General features: G+C 42.8%; 1 protein-coding gene across 2 annotated transcripts in view; it reads right to left on the bottom strand.

Annotated features, from left to right (window-relative positions):
• Window positions 1–18,563, bottom strand: part of ARHGAP10 (Rho GTPase activating protein 10) — a 333,769-nt gene that overhangs the window by 93,363 nt on the left and 221,843 nt on the right. For both annotated transcript variants that reach the window (XM_081245305.1, XM_081245304.1), the window contains 2 exons: window positions 9,631–9,736; window positions 8,050–8,209 (listed from right to left, as the gene is read on the bottom strand). In XM_081245305.1, coding sequence (XP_081101431.1) covers window positions 8,050–8,209; window positions 9,631–9,736 — 266 coding nt within the window. The remainder of the gene's footprint in view (window positions 1–8,049; window positions 8,210–9,630; window positions 9,737–18,563) is intronic.

Below are 18,563 nucleotides of genomic sequence, written 5' to 3'. Positions count from 1 at the left end.
GCAGATTATTTCAATAAAATGTCATATGAGGAGCGGAGCCTAGGTACCAGCACATAATCATCCCTCTGCTGGCTACTGAAATGATTACTGTTCTCAACTTTGTCTTGAGAGATATGGAAGAGACAGCTCTGAAAGCCGGTTTATTTATTTTACAAAGACAAGTTAAAAGGGGGCGCTTTGGGGCTTCCCTGGAGGTGCAGTGGTTGAGAGTCCGCCTGCCAATGCAGGGGACACGGGTTCGTGCCCTGGTCCGGGAAGATCCCACATGCCGCGGAGTGGCTGGGCCCGTGAGCCATGGCCGCTGAGCCTGCGCGTCCGGAGCCTGTGCTCCGCAACAGGAGAGGCCACAACAGTGAGAGGCCCGCGTACCGCAAAAAAAAAAGCAAAAAGGGGTGGGGCACTTTGTCCATGCAAAAACCAAGCCCATAAGCACCCCACACTCTGTTGTCCTCTAAGGAAAGTCAAGATTGCTTCTCTAGGGCCCACCCACACACACCACACCATGCCCACCCCTCACGCTTACACCCTTATTTTCCCTTCCAAGGACTCTGGGTATTGCTGGGAATATAAACAACATAAAATTGATTCCTCCTCACCATTCTGAATTGTACCAACACTGATTCAGTGTCAAGTGCCAAGCGCTGAGACAAGCTCGGAGGACCTGTCTTTGCAGCTCTGCGTCTCCAAGGTCTCTGGCCGAGGCTTTCAGAGTGGGCCAGACCTCAGCCATCTGCCAGCTTTCCTCCAACTCCTCAGACCCATCTCTACTATGAACACAGTCTCATTATTACAAATATTATGGAGTTCTGCCTTCTGCTGAATCAAAAACTCACCTCCCAGCAAGTTCTGCTCACTTGGACCGAGTATGCTTTCTTAGACAACAGAGAATAAACCTCCCCGCCCCGCTTTCTACACCGTAGCTATTCGATCTTCCTGAGACAGTCCCAGTGCCTTGTCTCTACTGGACATGAAAATGTTACAGAATTTGCTTGCATCAAACCACTCTAGTCCCATGGTAGAATATTATCTACCATCTCCAGAGCTACAGCACAGCACACAGCAGAGACATCCCATGCCGGAGCTAAACGAAAAGGGCAGAAGACAATGTCATTATTATTTTCCAACTCTCCTTAAAGGAAGGAGAAAGACAAAGTTTTCTGTGCTTTTCAAGCTTCTTTCTAAACACACCAGAAAACGCACAGCCCTGCTGAGAAGAGAAAAAAAAAAGTAACAGTAAAGTACATTTTCATGGCTGTGCCAAGGAGGACATTTATGAAAATTGCAAGGGGAAAAGAAAAAAAAAAAACCTTTGAAAATTTGTCAGATATTCTTGCTGCAGGATTTGACCTCTAGGCTGAGTGGTCATGACTCAGGCAGACACCAACTTTTAGAAACTTTGGAGTTTTATTGTTGCTGGTGCTTAAGACATTTCTTTTCCTGCCGCATGAAAACTGCTGCTGCCTAGCAACCCAGGGCCAGCAAAGCTCAATCAAGATGCAGTTCACGTTGGATTCTTTTTTAAAAAGAATTATTTTCCCCATTAAATGACAAGCATGCCCTAAGACTGGAAGGTTCCTCGCGCTCAGTGAAAAATGGTTTGCGTGCTACTCACTTGGGCCTCGCTGGCGTTAAAGGATGGCAGAGATCAACCCGCAGGAGACAGCCAGGTTGGGTGTGGTTCCTGAAGCTTCAGGAATGGAGGAACGGGCTGCCCTGTACCCAGAAACAGACCACACGTGGACTGCAGGTGGGGCCTGAACAGGGAATCCATCCCACCATGAACCTGGGAGCAGAGACACATTCTTCTAACTTTTGGCAAAGACAGGAGGATGCAGGTCAGAAAGTCAGTCCCAAGGTTAACAAAAGTGATGCACTGCACCACTGGATACCCTTGCCCATGTGCATGTAATTTAATATTCTGGGGATTACGCTGGACATCTGAGGGGAAATGTATATGTTCTTCTCACCTTTACTGTTTCTAGGTTCCTCTATGACTGGAGGACACAGCCTATTCAAGAACTCTGCAACCTATGTGACAAAGATGGATAAAGCACAATCCACTGAAGAAACTCGTGAACAAGAACGTGGTCAGCCTTTTCCAACAAAGCGTGACCATCCCGAACGGCCTCCGTTTTCTCACCAGGAGAAACGAGACAGACTGACACAGAGCTCGCTTCAAAGGTGAACATGCTTCTTTTAGCAAACTTATAGGAATCCTCACCAAGGAAAAGTTTTGTTTGTTTGTTTGTTTATTTGGTTTCTTTTTTTGTGGTACGCAGGCCTCTCACTGTTGTGGCCTCTCCCGTTGCGGAGCACAGGCTCTGGACGCGCAGGCTCAGCGGCCATGGCTCATGGGCCCAGCCGCTCCGCGGCACATGGGATCTTCCCAACCGGGGTACGAACTCGTGTCCCCTGCATCGGCAGGCGGACTCTCAACCACTGCGCCACCAGGGAAGCCCGGAAAAGTTTTATTGTAAACAAACTCTTAGCACCTTGTGGTCCACAGAAACTGTACTACATAAAGGCTAATACTAGAAAAAAAAAAAAAAAACCAACAACTTCATAACCTACTGACCCTCAGAGAATCAGTGACCATGAGAGCAACCCATCACACTGAAAATCCAACGAAAATCCTTAACAAGATAAATGTAACCTGGATTATAACTATATTATGGTGTGTATTTTGTAAAGTGATTTGGTTGAGAGTAACATTATGTACCCTACTTTATATAAATTGCCAGTTTAAACATTAACATAAAACAAGGCAGATATGAAAAGAGAACCACCCTGATATGTTTTTGTTTGTTTGTTTGTTTGTTTTGATGATTCTCAGAGCCTCTTCTGAATCTTCAAGGGCCCTGAGGGACAGGGCAGAGAAAAGGCTGAGTCACATTATAAATATCTATTTCTTTTATGACATTAAAAATGTATAAAATAGCAGAAGAGGCTCAATTTAAACAGATCCTGTAACTCGACAGGGTTCTTTACACGCCTGTTTAACGAAGTTCCTCTGAAGAACTGGGTGGCCCCCCCACCCCAGCTGTCAGCTAACAGGTGATCAGAATATGAGAATAATGAGCAAGCCGTGGACAAGGCAGGTGTACGGGTCCTCCATCATCCTTCCTTTCCCTGTCACGTCTGCTCTGACTCTTCCTCCCATCTGTTCTTCTGTCACATGGGAAAAACTGGAAGTAGGTCCAGACTTCTTATCATCCATTCCTGAACACTCACACGTTTAAGGCCTTACAAGTTGCTCTCAACAGACATGTCGCTCTTGGAGACAACACGCCTTCCACCAGTCTTCATACTTGTCCATCTCCTAACAGCAACTGGCATCACTGACAACACCCCTTGACCACCCTGACACTGAACTCGTCTGGGCTTCTTCTGGCTCCTCTTTTATCACTAAGAGTAAAATCTCATTATTTCTCCAAGACATTGTTCTTCTCTTCCCTGAGTAATGAAAAGCAAAGGCTTTGGGGTCGAACAATCCTTAGTGTAAACCCAGGCATCGCCACTCACTAGCTGTGTGGCCGTGAGCATGGGATCTTTTACCCTTCGGTTTTTCTCATATGCATAAAGGGATAAGATATGTAATATGAATTCTGTACACATATAAGGATACCATTACATATATATATACGCAATGGGCATTACACACACACACAGTCATATGAGATAAACACCGTATATAACAGACACACCAAGGCATTCTTTCTCACGTCTATCTCATGTCTTTACGCCATATGGTACACTCGCTCCCACTAAATTCTCTCCCCAGGTTGAGCCCCACATCTCCAACTGTCTGCTGGGCTTATCTTGCCGGATAGCCAGACAACAACTAAAATGCTGCATGTTATCAACGGAACTCATCTTCTGCCCCAAACCCATTTTTTCCCTCCTTCCATTAATAACACCAATATTCTCCCAGGATGGAATATTCAGCATCATTTATAACACCTTCTTCTGAGATACAAATCCAGTGCCTGGATTGTGTCTATCCCGCCTCACAAACTGATGCCCTCCACCTGTAACTCACCATTCTCACGACCATGCCATGGGACCTCTCACCTGGTCTTTTATTCCTCTACTTTCTACTGCCAACCCTGCTGCCAGATTAAGCACGAGAGGCTTAATCTTAAAAACTACGAGAGGCCCTGATACCTCTAAAATTAGATCCAAAGCCCTAAGGTGGCCGTCTGAAACTCCCCACACCTGGCCCAGATCTCCTTCCAATCTCATCTCGTACCACTCGCCGCTGTGCCAACAGGAGCCTCATGTTCCCAGAACACACACCTGCTCTGTTTCTCTGATGACATGATGCCCCACACCTGAAGTGTCCCCTTAAAAACACCTCCACCTGTTCAAACTCCATTCTAAAACCTACTCAAATCACCTCTTCAGGAAACTTTCCAGATTCCCCACAGTTGGACATAAACTCTCCTCGGAAGTCTCGGCAGCTTTCTCTCTATCTGTCTGAGAGTGCTTACTCTCCACCATTTCTTCTTTTCCCTAAAGGACTGTCTTCACTTCTCCCAAATCTCACGCCATGTCTGATTCAGAGCAGGCACTCATGACAGATGTACTGAATTAATCCATAACAAGTACAGTCTGTCCTCCGTGGGTTCCCCATTAGCGGATGTAATCAACAGCAGATCGAAAATATTTGGAAAAAAAGGCTCCAGAAAGTTCCAAAAAGCAGAACTTGCATTTGCTGCACGCTGGCAACTACTTACATAGCATTTACGTTGTATCAGGTATTATAAGTAATCTAGAGATGACAAAGTATATGGGAGAATGTGCATAGGTTATATGTAAATACTCTCCCATTTTATATAAAGGACTTGAGCATCCGTGGATTTTGGTATCCGCAGGGGGTCCTGGAACCAATCCCCCCCACCCCGATACCTAGGGACAACTGTATACTTTAAGAACAAAACATATGCAGAACTCACACATTCTGAGGCACAACTCCAATGTGAAAATCCTTGGGAATTTCACAGTACCCTTTCCACCTGGGAAATGCAATTTTCTGGTTTGCAAGGGAAGAAAGACCTTGATAATTTTTTTGGCCCGCGAACACTTCTTTTAAAACAACATCTTAATGTACTGAGTGGAAATGAAGCCAAAACATATGGATTAAGTTTCCTATAAAGTACATATGGATTTTATGAAAACAACAAAGAGGCTTGGATAAAATGTGATCTCCAAAGCAGATTAACCAAGGGTCTTTTTCTAACTCCAAAATTAATCTGGAGCTTTCTTGCTTTAATTATATGTTGAAAGTTTCCTTTTCTGACTTAGTGACTTTCCTAGTCAGAGTTAACATTCTTCACATTCCTAGGGAAGAAAAATAAGTAACTGAGGAAAAGAAAACATTTTCCTTCTACTGTCATTACCACCCCCCCAGTTCCTTCTCCTTCATAGACACCACCTAGGCCGTTCCATTTCATTGCTAGTTTCCCCTCCTTTTTTAATTTTTATTTTATTTATTTATTTATTTATTTTTGTGGTACGCGGACCCCTCACTGTTGTGGCCTCTCCCGTTGCGGAGCACAGGCTCCAGACGCGCAGGCTCTGCGGTCATAGCTCCCGGGCCCAGCTGCTCTGCGGCATGTGAGATCTTCCCAGACCGGGGCACGAACCCGTGTCCCCTGCAGCGGCAGGCAGACTCCCAACCACTGCACCACCAGGGAAGCCCTCCTTTTTTTTAATTATAATTTTTTTTCCTTCCTCACGAGAGTATTCTTTTTAACATTTGCTCTCCTTTCTCCCTCTCTCTTTTTCTCTTTGTTCTCAAACATTAAGAGGAGCCGTATCTCTCCCTCACTACATTCAAGTCAAACATCAGCTCCTTTGGGTGGTGTATGTGGATCAGTTGTCAAGGAAACGTATGGCTCAGCTGGGGCCAGACATCCCTACGAAGTGTTTCTACGCAATCACCCTCGTTAGCAGAAATATTTTTCCTCATAGCAGAGCCTGGACTCCGAAGTGAAGACCACTTGAGCAGGAGCAATGAGCTGGGAGTGAGAGTGAAAGTGGACAAGGATGAGATCGAAGGGGGGGGAAAGAGGTAACAGGGATATTAAGTTCTCAAAAATGTTCACTAATCCAAGCTAACTGCCCCTACCCAGTCCCAAGAACCCTCTGCTTCCAAAGCTAAACTCACACACTCAACGAAGAATCTGGAAGTCAATATCTCACCTCCTCTTGGTAGGAAACCTCAGGACTGCAATCAGTATTGGTTGTGCGTTCACAGCACTATCTAGCCTGGCCACCGAAAGGGAGAGAAGGAGAACCGAAAACCCTCTACTTCATTCTATAAAGCTCCATCTCCGAGAGTGGGTCCAGTTCCATCTGCTGTTTATTATAATTGGCTCGCCAGTGCCACTTGGAATTCCTGTAAGATTGGTTAACAAGGTGAAAGCAGCCCTCTCTATTTCCCAGCAGAAAAAAATCGTGTACTTCTCTTCCCAGCTTCAAAGAGAAGAAAATAGGAAGCTACAGCATGAGATGGAGAGCCTTTTATCCAAGAGCAAGACCCAGAACCAGTATTTTCACAAATAAATTGGATAAAAGTTCTCTTAATTGGGGTTTAATCTAATGATAGTAGCGCTCCTAAGCATTGTCTCGAAGCTTATAGTCTAATTATTTCTCTTTCTCAAAATGAATACTAGCCATCGTGCCCTGAAGCTGTCTGGATAGTTCACCGTACACATTAATGACAGTTTGACGGGGCCATAAAAGGAGGCATAAATGCACCACTAGCTACCAAAAAACAAAACCAAAAACCCCACACTGGTCTGACACCCACAAAACAAGCTGCTTTTACCATATTGATAAAGCAAATCTCTAACCAGGTTTCAAGCCTAGCTTTTCAGTGGGAACCGATATTTGCACCAGCTAGAATTGCTCTAGCCAACAGCAAATGCAACAAGAATCCAAGAAATGTTCTCGCAACACTTGTGCAAAAGGACTACACCTCTCTTCATCTGTCTCTTTCCCACTCCCCTGACCCCCAGAAATTTCACTGAATCCATTAATTCACCAAATAAATACTAACCAAGCGCCTAAGGAATACCAGGTATTATTCTAAATGTGCAAAAAGATCTTTGTCCTCAAAGATCTAGAAGAAAGAAATAGATAACAACTAGAAAAATAAGTCAGTTGCATAATGTCAGACAGGGATGTGTGCTGTGGGCTACAAATCCCGAAACAGGGCTCAATCCCCTAGATCGTGACCCACTTTCCATCAAGGACTGTAATGTTCATCTTCACCTCCCAGAACCTAATACATGCTTGGCATATAACGGAATCTCAATATTTCAGAAAACTTATAAACAATTAAAGTGGTTGACCAAGCATTTTAATAGTTTTCCAATTCCCTATCTTAAAAGTGAGGAAAGTTATTAGCAAGGTCCTGATCTATATGAACAGAATAAAGGGGGGAAAAATCTAAAAGTTCTTGAAAGAGTCTATTGTATTTTGAAAAATCATGTATTCCCTTGAATACAGAGAAACAAACAACAGGATATGTTACCTAAGAGAGTATTCATTTTAAACCAGAGGTTCTCAACCTGGAGGCCCCAGGTTTGAGGATGCTGTGAATCCCCTGAAATTGTTAGCACAATTGCAGGGAGAGGGACAGTTGTGTGTGTTTTTCTGGGGAGAGTGTGATACAGATTGACAAAAAATGTTTTCCCTGTGTTACAGTAAACAGAATTTCAGTGAGAAATCCAAGGATAGAAACAAAGGCAACAAAAGACATAAACAGTCCACAATAACAGAGCGGACATTCATTTGCATCTGGATTAAACGTTGCTTCCTTAAACCAGTGAGATAACAGGTAAGCTTCAGATTTGTGGAACTCCATCCAAAGACAGAAGCTCCATGAGGACTTCTCAGAACCAGGCTCACCATCATGATAATAAAATCATTAAATAAAAAGAGAGAGAAGGAAAATCTAAGAGGACAGTTGTACCTCACACAGGGACGAGCCCAAAACAGGAATTCCCTTCTGGAAAAAAAAAAAAAAAAAAGCACTTTTACCTTTTCATGGTTTTCAATTAAAATTTCCACGACAATATTCTGAAACTTCAAATCCATGATGGCAGCAACAGTTTCTTCCTGTGGCCTCATCAGAGTTGGTCCAAACACCACTCCTAAATTTGCCACGGTCATGAGGTTCTGCTTGGAGTGATTTGAAACACTAATAAGATGAGGAGGGGAAGAAAGGTCTCTGGTTAAAAGAAGGGGCAATAACTGTGGCATGTAGAGTATTTTGCAACTCTGTATTTCCCTAAAAACAAGGAGCCAGACTCAACTGTCCTCAGTGTCTGCCACTGAGATCACCGCATCTGGCAAGGCCCCATGTGATGGGGTCCCTGCCTACCTTCCTACTTCCCTTTCTTTGATGCTCTGCTTAACCACAGCATCTTTCTTAATAATTCTATGTATATGCTAAGCTTGTGTCTCTGAACACCTTCATTTACTGCTCCTTTCTACTTAGAACACTGCTTCTTTCCCCAGATCATTATACCCTCGTTTCCAGGCACTACTAGACTACATGGCACCTTTGTAAGAATCACCTTCACAAGCACACAGAGCTTGATCAGAACACCCACACTCATCCCTCTGGCCCAGTACCATTGTGCAGTGAACAACCTGGACAACTGTTCTCAGCAGCCCTGCAACCTAATTCGGGTCTCATTTCAAAAGGTCTCATCCTCAGAAACGAAGTTCCATAACAACCCACTTTATAGTCCAATACCCAACATATATTCTTTATCCCTCACTCTACTTCGTCTTTTTATCATTTATCACCTGAAATTATTTTATATTTTTATTTTTAATGTTTATTATCTTTTCCATCTCAGAAAGAAGGGACTTCATGAAAGTAGGGACTTTGTCTATCTTGTTCAACTATGTATCTTTGTACCAGCTAGCACCTTAAGAAGGCATTCAACCAATATTTGCTGACCAAATGAATGAACAGCTTTACTAGCAGTAGGACCCTTGGAAACTCATAATATCCTCTGGCCTTCAGTTTCTTTTTCATGTGAAATATGGGTTGTAAAACATAGCATTCCTCAGCTTCCTCTCACCTCTAAAATTTTACAATTACAGTGATCTAGGAGTCCTTTATATACGAAGAAAGAGCTAATTTTTCCACTGAATTATTAGATTTTGCTTGCTTTGTAAAGGGGGAGTGAAAGGAGTAAACTGGATCCTATGAAATAACTACGTATTATTGGACTAAACAAACTTGAAGGACATGTTCAGACTCAGAGTTAGGTAGGTGTGAAATCAAGCTAAATTTGCTAACAGGCTTATAATCACATTTCCAGAATCTGTATGCAGGGAAATGTGTAAGATTCTCTTTTCTTACTTCAAATCAAACCCTGAGTTGCTGGCAGTGACGTTGAGCAAATAATTATAGGACTTCATGAAAGCATCATATTTCATCACTCTTGTCCAAAACACACACAATAAGGCAAGTGTCCAGCCTGCCCTCGCAGGTGTGGTCCCTGGTATTGTATAAACAGCCCCAGCTCCAAGTGTTACATATCCGACACCACCGCACGGTGCCCAGAGCAAAATAAAGCAAGTTAGGAAGAAAAAGAGGCTTACTTAGTTAAGTGTTTCACCAAAATATCCAACATTTCTTTATTTTTCTCCGGCAGTTTGTGTACCAAGAAATGGATAGCGTTAACACGAGATTCTGGGCTGCCGCTTTCTTTTAAGAAAAAAAAAAAGAAGAAAGAAAAGAAAAAGAAAAAAATGGTTAGCAGAGAACTCAGAATCAAATATATTCCTAAAAACAATCACAATAGCTCATCCATTAAATCTTCAAGCAGATAATTTACATGTATTTTGCCACTTTTCAAAGGAAAAGAAAATCCATCTATCTATCTTTCTCCCTATTATGAATCTTCTATGCCTCCCCTATGATGTAATTTCAGTGAGGCTGCAATTAGTGCCTTTCCCTATGCTGATATTTAAGAACAGAGGGTGACTACGGATTCTCTCCCTGGCATGCTGCACCTCAAATCTGCTCCTCGCTTACCTGATGAGGCTAGTCACTGGGTCACTGCCCCACATTGGAATGCAAATAAAATATGAGGATTAGGTTCCTCCCTTTTATGGGTTAAACTTTATCCCCCAAAATGATATGCTGAAACTGCAAACCCTCCTCCACCCCGGTATCTCAGAATGTGACTATTTTTAAATGTACCAGGGATTTGTTTTTATCAGGTGTGGTAAGACATGCAGACATGGAAACAACTCTCAGGAACGAAGACGCTTATCCTCACAGATCCCTAGAAACAGGAGGCATGGCATGCCATGCAGGGCCACATGGGGAAGCACCGGGGAGGTCAGGAGGCAATGAGCAAAAGGAAAATGTGGGCAAGAGGGTTTATTGCAGCATCCACATGAAGGAACAGGCAAGGCAGGGTAAGCAGGCTTAAGATGGGTTGGTGTGAATTTTTCAGCAGGCTTGGGGGTATAGAGACTGTTCCTGATTACCTGGTACCTGGCTCTGAGGCAGTTAAGGCAGAAGAATATTGGTCTGGAGTGTTAGAACCCGAAAAATGGGGTCAGGGAGGGAAAATGGGCTCTGGATTGGTTAGTTTGCACATGGAAAGTGTGCTCAGGTTAAATATCTCTAGGAATTGGTTAGCCCCAGGAAGGGCAAGTCTCCCAAGGGTCAGTCAAGCCCCAGATGTCAAAACATTAGAATAATGAGACATACTTGACAGCGCTTATTTGGGATAAGGTCACTGTAGATATCATTAGTTAAAATGAGACCACAGTGGGGTAGGGTGGTCCTTTAATCCAATGACTGGTATCCTTATAAGAAAACAAAGACATAGAGGGAAGACGGCCACGTGAAGGCAGACATACAGGAGAGTATCATGTATCAATGGAGACAGAGATTGAAGAGATGCACCTACAAGCCAAGGAATGCCAAGGATTGTCAGGAAACACCAGAAGGTGGATGGGGCAAGGCTCCTTCCCTAGAGCCTTCCAAGGAAGCATGGCTCTGCTGACACCCTGATTGGGGACCTCACCTCTAGAATTGTGAGAGAATAAATTTCTGCTGTTTTAAGCCATCTGGTTTGTGGTACTTTGTCACAGCAGCTCTAGCGAACAAATATTGAATATATTACCTTTGTCCCTTAGACTTTGGTATCAATGATCATCCATGGCTCTTACTAACAATGTGCCCAAATTCCCTTTACTGTGTTGATAGAATATTATGGGACAAATTGATAAAATGCTTATTATTGAGAATTATGCTAGAGTTGTCAGGGGTGTCAAAGAAGTGACCGATAAGAACTAGGTGCTCAGTTTACCACAGCAGGACGGAAGGTTACAAATCACTATGGAAGTGCACAGAGAGCTGGCAGGGATGCTCAGGAAGTTTTCGCCTAAGGGAGAACGTTTGAATCAGGGCTTGAAGAACAGGAGAGGTTTCACGAAAGGTGGAACTGAGAGGTGTGGGGTACATTCTGGATTCAGCAAACAGTGTGAGAAAATACACAGCCTATTCAGAGACAGCTCCTTAAGTGTACATAAAGGTGGTCAGAGCCAAACTTTGGTCCGTAAAGACCAATATCACTCAGCCATAAAAAAGAACAAAATAATACCATGTGCAGCAACATGGATGGACCTAGAGATTGTCATACTGAGTGAAGTAAGTCAGACAGAGAAAGACAAATATAGGATATCGCTTATAGGTGGAATCTAAAAAAAATGGTACAAATGAACTTATTTACAAAACAGAAATAGAGTCACAGATGTAGAAAACAAACTTATGGTTACCAAGGGGGAAGCGGGGGAGGGATAAATTGGAAGATCAGGATTGACATATACACACTACTGTATATAAAATAGATCACTAATAAGGACCTGCTGTATATATAGCACAGGGAACTCTACTCAATACTCTGTAATGACCTACATGGGAAAAGAATCTAAAAAAGAGTAGATATATGTATAAATGATTCACTTTGCTGTACAGCAGAAACTAACACAACACTGTACATCAACTATACTCCAATAAAAATTAGTTTAAAAAACAAAGAGAACTTGTCTTTACTGGTTGCTTATAAATTAGCCACTGAAAGTAAAGCAAGGAAGGGAAATGAGGAGAGTTAAATTGGGGGAGAGACATACCTGACATTTTTAGAGGATGAATTAGACTGGGGGAAAAGAGCAAACTAAGAGGGAACCGCTATGTGGTCAAGAAGTATTGAGGCAGGAAGGGGCGGGGATTGGGGTGGGGAAAGGGATCAAACTACAAATAAGGAAATAGAGCAAAGAAGTATAGTTTGGGGCTTCCCTGGTGGCGCAGTGGTTGAGAGTCCGCCTGCTGATGCAGGGGACACGGGTTCGTGCCCGGTCCAGGAAGATCCCACGTGCCGCAGAGTGGCTGGGCCCGTGAGCCATGGCCGCTGAGCCTGCGCATCCGGAGACTGTGGTCCCCAACAGGAGAGGCCACAACAGTGAGAGGCCCGCGTACCACAAAAAAAAAAAAAAAGAAGTATAGTTTGCAGTCAGATGGTGGAATCACCGCTTCCAAGTGACAGCTAAGTGGCCTTGAATAAGTTACCTAACCTCGCTGGGCCTCAGGGTCCTCACCTGCAAAATGAAGTGAATAGCACTATCTCAGAAGGCCCCTTGAGATTCCGTGAGGCGGCATCTGTAAAGCACTTAGCCCCAGTACCTGGTATTCAGAGGCACTGGACCACTGTTAGCAGTCATTGCTGATGCTGTTCACGTCACTGTTGATGTTTGTGTTCCTCTTATGTCAGAGCTACTATGGAAGAGGTGGAACTGACAGGATTTAGCCTCAGACCAGCTACGGGTCAAAGGAAAGAGGCAAAGATGACCGACGTTTCACGTCCTGGTTACTGGGCAGTACATTCAGTTCACAGGAAGCCAGGAGGCGAAGCGGGTTTGAGGAGGAAGATGATGGTGAAGTGATGGAGAAAGTGACATTCAGGGGCTGGTATTCTAGCAGGTATCTGGGAAGGGGAAGACGCTTTAGAGCTGAAGGCCAGCCACGCTCTCCAAAGGGCGTGACCTCCAGCACGTGGCCAAGGCTGCCCGAGTACTTCAGAGGCTGACAGAGGATGCGGTGGGGAAAAGAGCTCCAAAGACGTACAAGGAAGATGCCAGCAGGGAGCTAAGCAAAGCACAGGAGGAGGACAAGACAAGAGGACCAGGGAGCTTCAGTGTCATCAGAAAGTCAAGTGAGAAGAAACCTGCAAAGACTGGGGAGCTAGTGCTATCCAGAGTTAGGGGAGACTGGGGAATCGAAAGACAGAGAAGGGGGCTGTGGCTAAGTTTACCAATTTTTACAAAAAAGGAGGTTAAAGAGTGAAGTGCTGAAGAGGACGGGGAGGGTGGGATTTCAGACCAATGGTTCAAAACAGGAGAAAGGGAAGGGAAGGAGAAAGAAAGGTAAAGCAGATCAAGAACAGGGAATTTGGTGGGGCTTTTCTGTTTGGTTTTTATAACTGAGGTGCAATTGACATGTAACATTATATTAGTTTCAGGTGTACAACATAGTGATTCAATATTTGGATACACTGCAAAATGATCACCGCAATAAGTTACCAAATTTTTTTTCTTGTGATGAGAATTTTTAAGGCCTACTCTCTTGGGACTTCCCTGGTGGCACAGTGGTTAGGGGTCCGCCTGCCAATGCAGGGGACACGGGTTCAAACCCTGGTCCGGGAGGATCCCACGTGTCACAGAGCAGCTAAGCCCGTGCGCCACAACTGCTGACCCTGCGCTCTAGAGCCCGTGAGCCACAACTACTGAAGCCCACGCGCCTGGAGCCTGTGCTCCGCAGCAGGAGAGGCCACTGCAATGAGAAGCCCACGTGTAGCAACAAAGACCCAATGCAGCCAAAAATAAATAAATAAAATAAATTTATATAAAAAAAGATCTACTCTCTTAACAACTTTCAAATACACAATACAGTATTAGCAACTATAGTCATCATGCTGTACATTACATCCTCATGACTCATTTATCTTTTTTTTTCTTTTTCTCATTTATCTTATAATTGGAAGTCTGTACCTTGTGACCCCCTTCTCCCACTTTGCCCACCCCCAGCCTCCCACCTCTGTCAACCACGCATCTGTTCTCTGTACCTATGAACTTGGGTTTTTTGTTTTGTTTGGATTTTTTTTTATGAGTCCACAAATAAGTGAGATGATACAGTATTTATCTTTCTCTGCTTGACTTAGGGAATTTTTTTTTCAAAATGATAATAGTTTCACCTTCTTATCATTGTAAAAATTAAATATCTCTTCTGCTAAAATTTTAGGAAACATAGATAAAATAAAAATTCAGTTAAAAAAACACTGAAAATCTGAAACATATATAGTTGAGAAAGACCAAGCAATCAGACTACACAGAACTCCTACAAATCAGAAATGAGAGAGAGAACCCAAAAGAAAAACACGGAAAAGCATGGAGCAGAAACTTCATGAAAGGGGACAGCCATACCACCAATAAGTGTATGAAAAAAGCACTAAACCTCACTAGTTATCAGAAAAACAGAAATTAAAACCACAATAAAGGATTCCTATACACCCACCAGGAGGGCTTTAAGTTTATATTAAGCTTGGGCAAGGACACGAAGAAACTGGAACTGTCACAGAGTAACCGGGTAGGAATAATTAATTGGTACAACCACTCTGGAGAGCTGTCAGTTAGGCAGTATCTACTAATGTTGAACACACACATTCCCAACGACCCCAAAATGTCAGTCATAGGACCATTCACTAAAGGACACATAGCAGAATGTTCTCGGCAGCAGCACCCTTGGTAACAGTCCAAAACCGAAGCAACTCAAGTACCCATCAAGAGCAGAACAGGAGGGTGGTGGTATATTCATACCGTGGAATACCGTACTGCAATGAGAGCGAACGATCCACTGATTCACTCAACAGGAATGACTCTCACAAGATAAGCAAAAGAAGCCAGACACATTGGTACATTATGTTTTAGTTCCCCAACCAGGGATCGAACCCAGGCCCTCGGCTGTGAAAGCGCAGTGTCCTAAACACTGGACCACCAGGGAATTCCTCAATGTTCTATTTCTTGATCTGGGGGCCGATTACATGGCTATCTTGACTCTGCAAATTCATTAAGCTGCACACTTATTATTTACACTTATTATTTGTGCACATTTCTGTTATGTTTCAACAAAAAGTTCCTTAAAGTTACTCACAGTAAATCTCAACCTAAGATAAGCTACTAATTTTTTAAATTATTTCAGATCCTTTTTCATTATGCTATTACAAGATATTGAATATAATTCCCTGTGCTATACAGTAGGTCCTTGTTGTTTATCTATTTTATGTATAGTCGTGCGTATCTGTTACTCCCAAACGCCTAATTTATCTCCCCCTCCCCTTTCCCTTTTGGTAACCATAAGTTTATGTTCAATGTCTGTGAGTCTATTTCTGTCTTGTAAATAAGTTCATTTGTATCATTTTTTTAGATTCCACATATAAGTGATATATTGTATTTGTCTTTCTCTTTCTGACTTACTTCACTTAGTATGATCATCTCTAGGTCCATCCACGTTGCTACAAATGGCATTATTTCATTCTTTTTTATGGCTAATATTCCATTGTGTGTGTGTATGTGTGTATACACACACATCTTCTTTACTCACTCATCTGTTGATGGACATTTAGGCTGCTTCCACGTCTTGGCTATTGTAAATAGTGCTGCTATCAACACTGGGGTGCGTATATCTTTTCGAATTAGAGTTTTCATCTTTCCCAGATATTTGCCCAGGAGTGGGATTGCTGGATCCTATGGTATCTCTATTTTTAGATTCTTAAGGACACTCCATACTGCTCTCTATAGCGGCTACCCTAGTAACTTTTAAAGTTAATCATTTCAGAGTTTTCCTTCCTTTTTTGTAATGAGATGTTCAAACAGCCTATTTCATTTAATATATAATGGAGGGACTTCCCTGGTGGCGCAGTGGTTAAGAATCCACCTGCCAATGCAGGGGACATGGGTTCGAGCTCTTCTCCGGGAAGATCCCACATGCCACAGAGCAGCTTAGTTCATGCACCACAACTACTGAGCCCACATGCCTAGAGCCTGTGCTCCGCAACAAGAGAAGCCACCGCAACGAGAAGCCCACGCACCACAACGAAGAGTAGCCCCCGCTTGCCACACTAGAGGAAGCCCGCGCGCAGCAACAAAGACCCAACGTGGCCAAAATAAATAAATAAAATTAATTAATTTAAATATATATACATATAATGGACATCTCTCCATGTCTTTAAATGGAGTGCACACCATCAATTTTATGAATATTTAGATTGCTCCCAATGTCTGTAAAGTTAAGTTTGCTCCACTTTACACTTCCAGGAGTAGTGTCTGAGCGGGAGGAATGACATTTTACAACACAGAACACATTGTTGCTAAAGGGAGGGGAGGGAAAAGGCTAGGAAATGAACAGGCACATGATAAAGCAGAACGCAAACAATCAAATCATGTAAAAGACTCTTTGATACAGACTACATTTGTCTTCGAAAATAAAAGTACAGCTATCTAAAGAGGTAGGTGATAAATTACAATCAAGTTTTTAATCTGGAGTTAAAACCAACATAATGCCTTACTAAATCAAAGCTGGAGGAAAATGAAAGCAATGAAAATATAATAGCATTTTCAACTCACAGCTTTGATTTTTAAAATGAAATTAAAGCAGGGACTCTGAAAAACAGTCAAAAATTCCAAAGGAAGAAAAGGATAACTGCCTACAGTAAGAATTTTGTACATTCAAAGACTGAACATTTTTGAAAAATTCACTGAAACACTTTCTAACTCGTGTGTGTCTTGTCATTAATAATCATCTTCCTCCAAAGAAAACCCAACTTTAATATTTTTTTATTTATTACTTATCCAGAAACACAAGATAGGAAAATAGCTTCCCACCTTCTAAGGTTAAGGGCCTTCATTTCTAAGTGGAAAATACTAGAATCAGTTTTAAAAATGAAATCAAAACCTTCCACTTGCTTTTTTGAGTCCCTCTCCCACCAGCTCACTCCCATCTCATTTGAAATCATACACACATTCTTTTTTTTTTTTTTTTTTTTGTGTGTGTGTTATGCGGGCCTCTCACTGTTGTGGCCTCTCCCCTTGCGGAGCGCAGGCTCCGGACGCACAGGCTCAGCGGCCATGGCTCACGGGCCTAGCCGCTCCGCGGCATGTGGGATCCTCCCGGACCGGGGCACGAACCCGTGTCCCCTGCATCTGCAGGCGGACTCTCAACCACTGCGCCACCAGGGAAGCCCCTCATACACACATTCTTTTTCAAGTCTGCTTTTTCCCTCTTCTTCCAAAAAGAAGAATTTGTGTACAGTAAACCTTTTTCTCCATCTTGTTTCATTTTGATATTAATTAAAGCTTTGTGTTAATGGGCATTTTCATGTGGCTACAATAATAACTTTAAGGTACTCAAAAAGTTTTCTAAGATAAATTACCCTTAGTTGCTTATGCTATGTGCATTTCATTATAATTTAATTGATATAAATTACAAAGAATGCACAGTGTAACTTTTTAAAAATCTGAGATGCTGAATTAATTGTAACACTAAATTCCTGATGAATGCCAGGGACTGGAGTTTACTGTAATAGCAAAAGCATTTTTAATTGTGAAACTACAAATCAGCATCTACAAGACTTAATGTCTATCTGCTTACGTTGCTGTGCCAGCTAATGGAGACTGAAAAAGATAGGAGTGTAGCTTACTTGACCTTATCAAAGACACACAGACAGGGAAACTTAAATTTGATATTTAAACGTCATCAGTCAGTAATACTGTAATTTCAGGAACGCATTAGCAGTAACCATTCAAGCACTTCCCACAGCACAAGGGGCTTCAATTACCAGACATCAAGCATCCCAGTTCTTCTGTGGGAGACACTATCTAATACCAGAAATTGACCACAGCAGGCTAAGATAGCTTGATGTCATTAAGCATCCAATTCCTTTAATTTCCAGATTTCTGAGTCCCTCCCCACCAAGACAACATGATTTTGTCTTGTCTCCCCTGCAGGTTTACCAATAAGGATAGAACATTCTGGCTAAGCAAATGCCAGTGCCTTGGATCCTATAATAGTTTTCTTTTTCATCATAAGTGACTAAAGAACTTTGTGATTATGATTTTGCTTCCCAGGTACCTTGACTACAGGAAAAAAACACACTGAACACAGCAAGATAAGTATTCTGGTTTGGGGGACAGAAATTTTTCGTGTGATGCCATATTAGGCGTCTAGGCTTCAGCTGTCATTCTCAAACCAAGTTTAACATGAGTCCAGCCCCGAAGCATGGATCCAATTCTTACCAATATGATCTGTCACAGACTCTGAGCCTGAAGGGCTGAGACACACGCCAAGGACTACAACATTCTCAAAGGTAATAAACATCATGCAGTAAGAGATCCAGGTAAATGCCTGCCAGCATTCCCCAGCTGGGCACAACCTTCCGAATCCTGCGTAAACCAAGCAAACTGTA

Source organism: Mesoplodon bidens (genome assembly GCF_964165515.1).
Source record: "Mesoplodon bidens genome assembly, chromosome: 1".
In the NCBI taxonomy this organism is placed as follows: domain Eukaryota; kingdom Metazoa; phylum Chordata; class Mammalia; order Artiodactyla; family Ziphiidae; genus Mesoplodon; species Mesoplodon bidens.
This window is presented reverse-complemented; position numbering and strand designations above follow the sequence as displayed.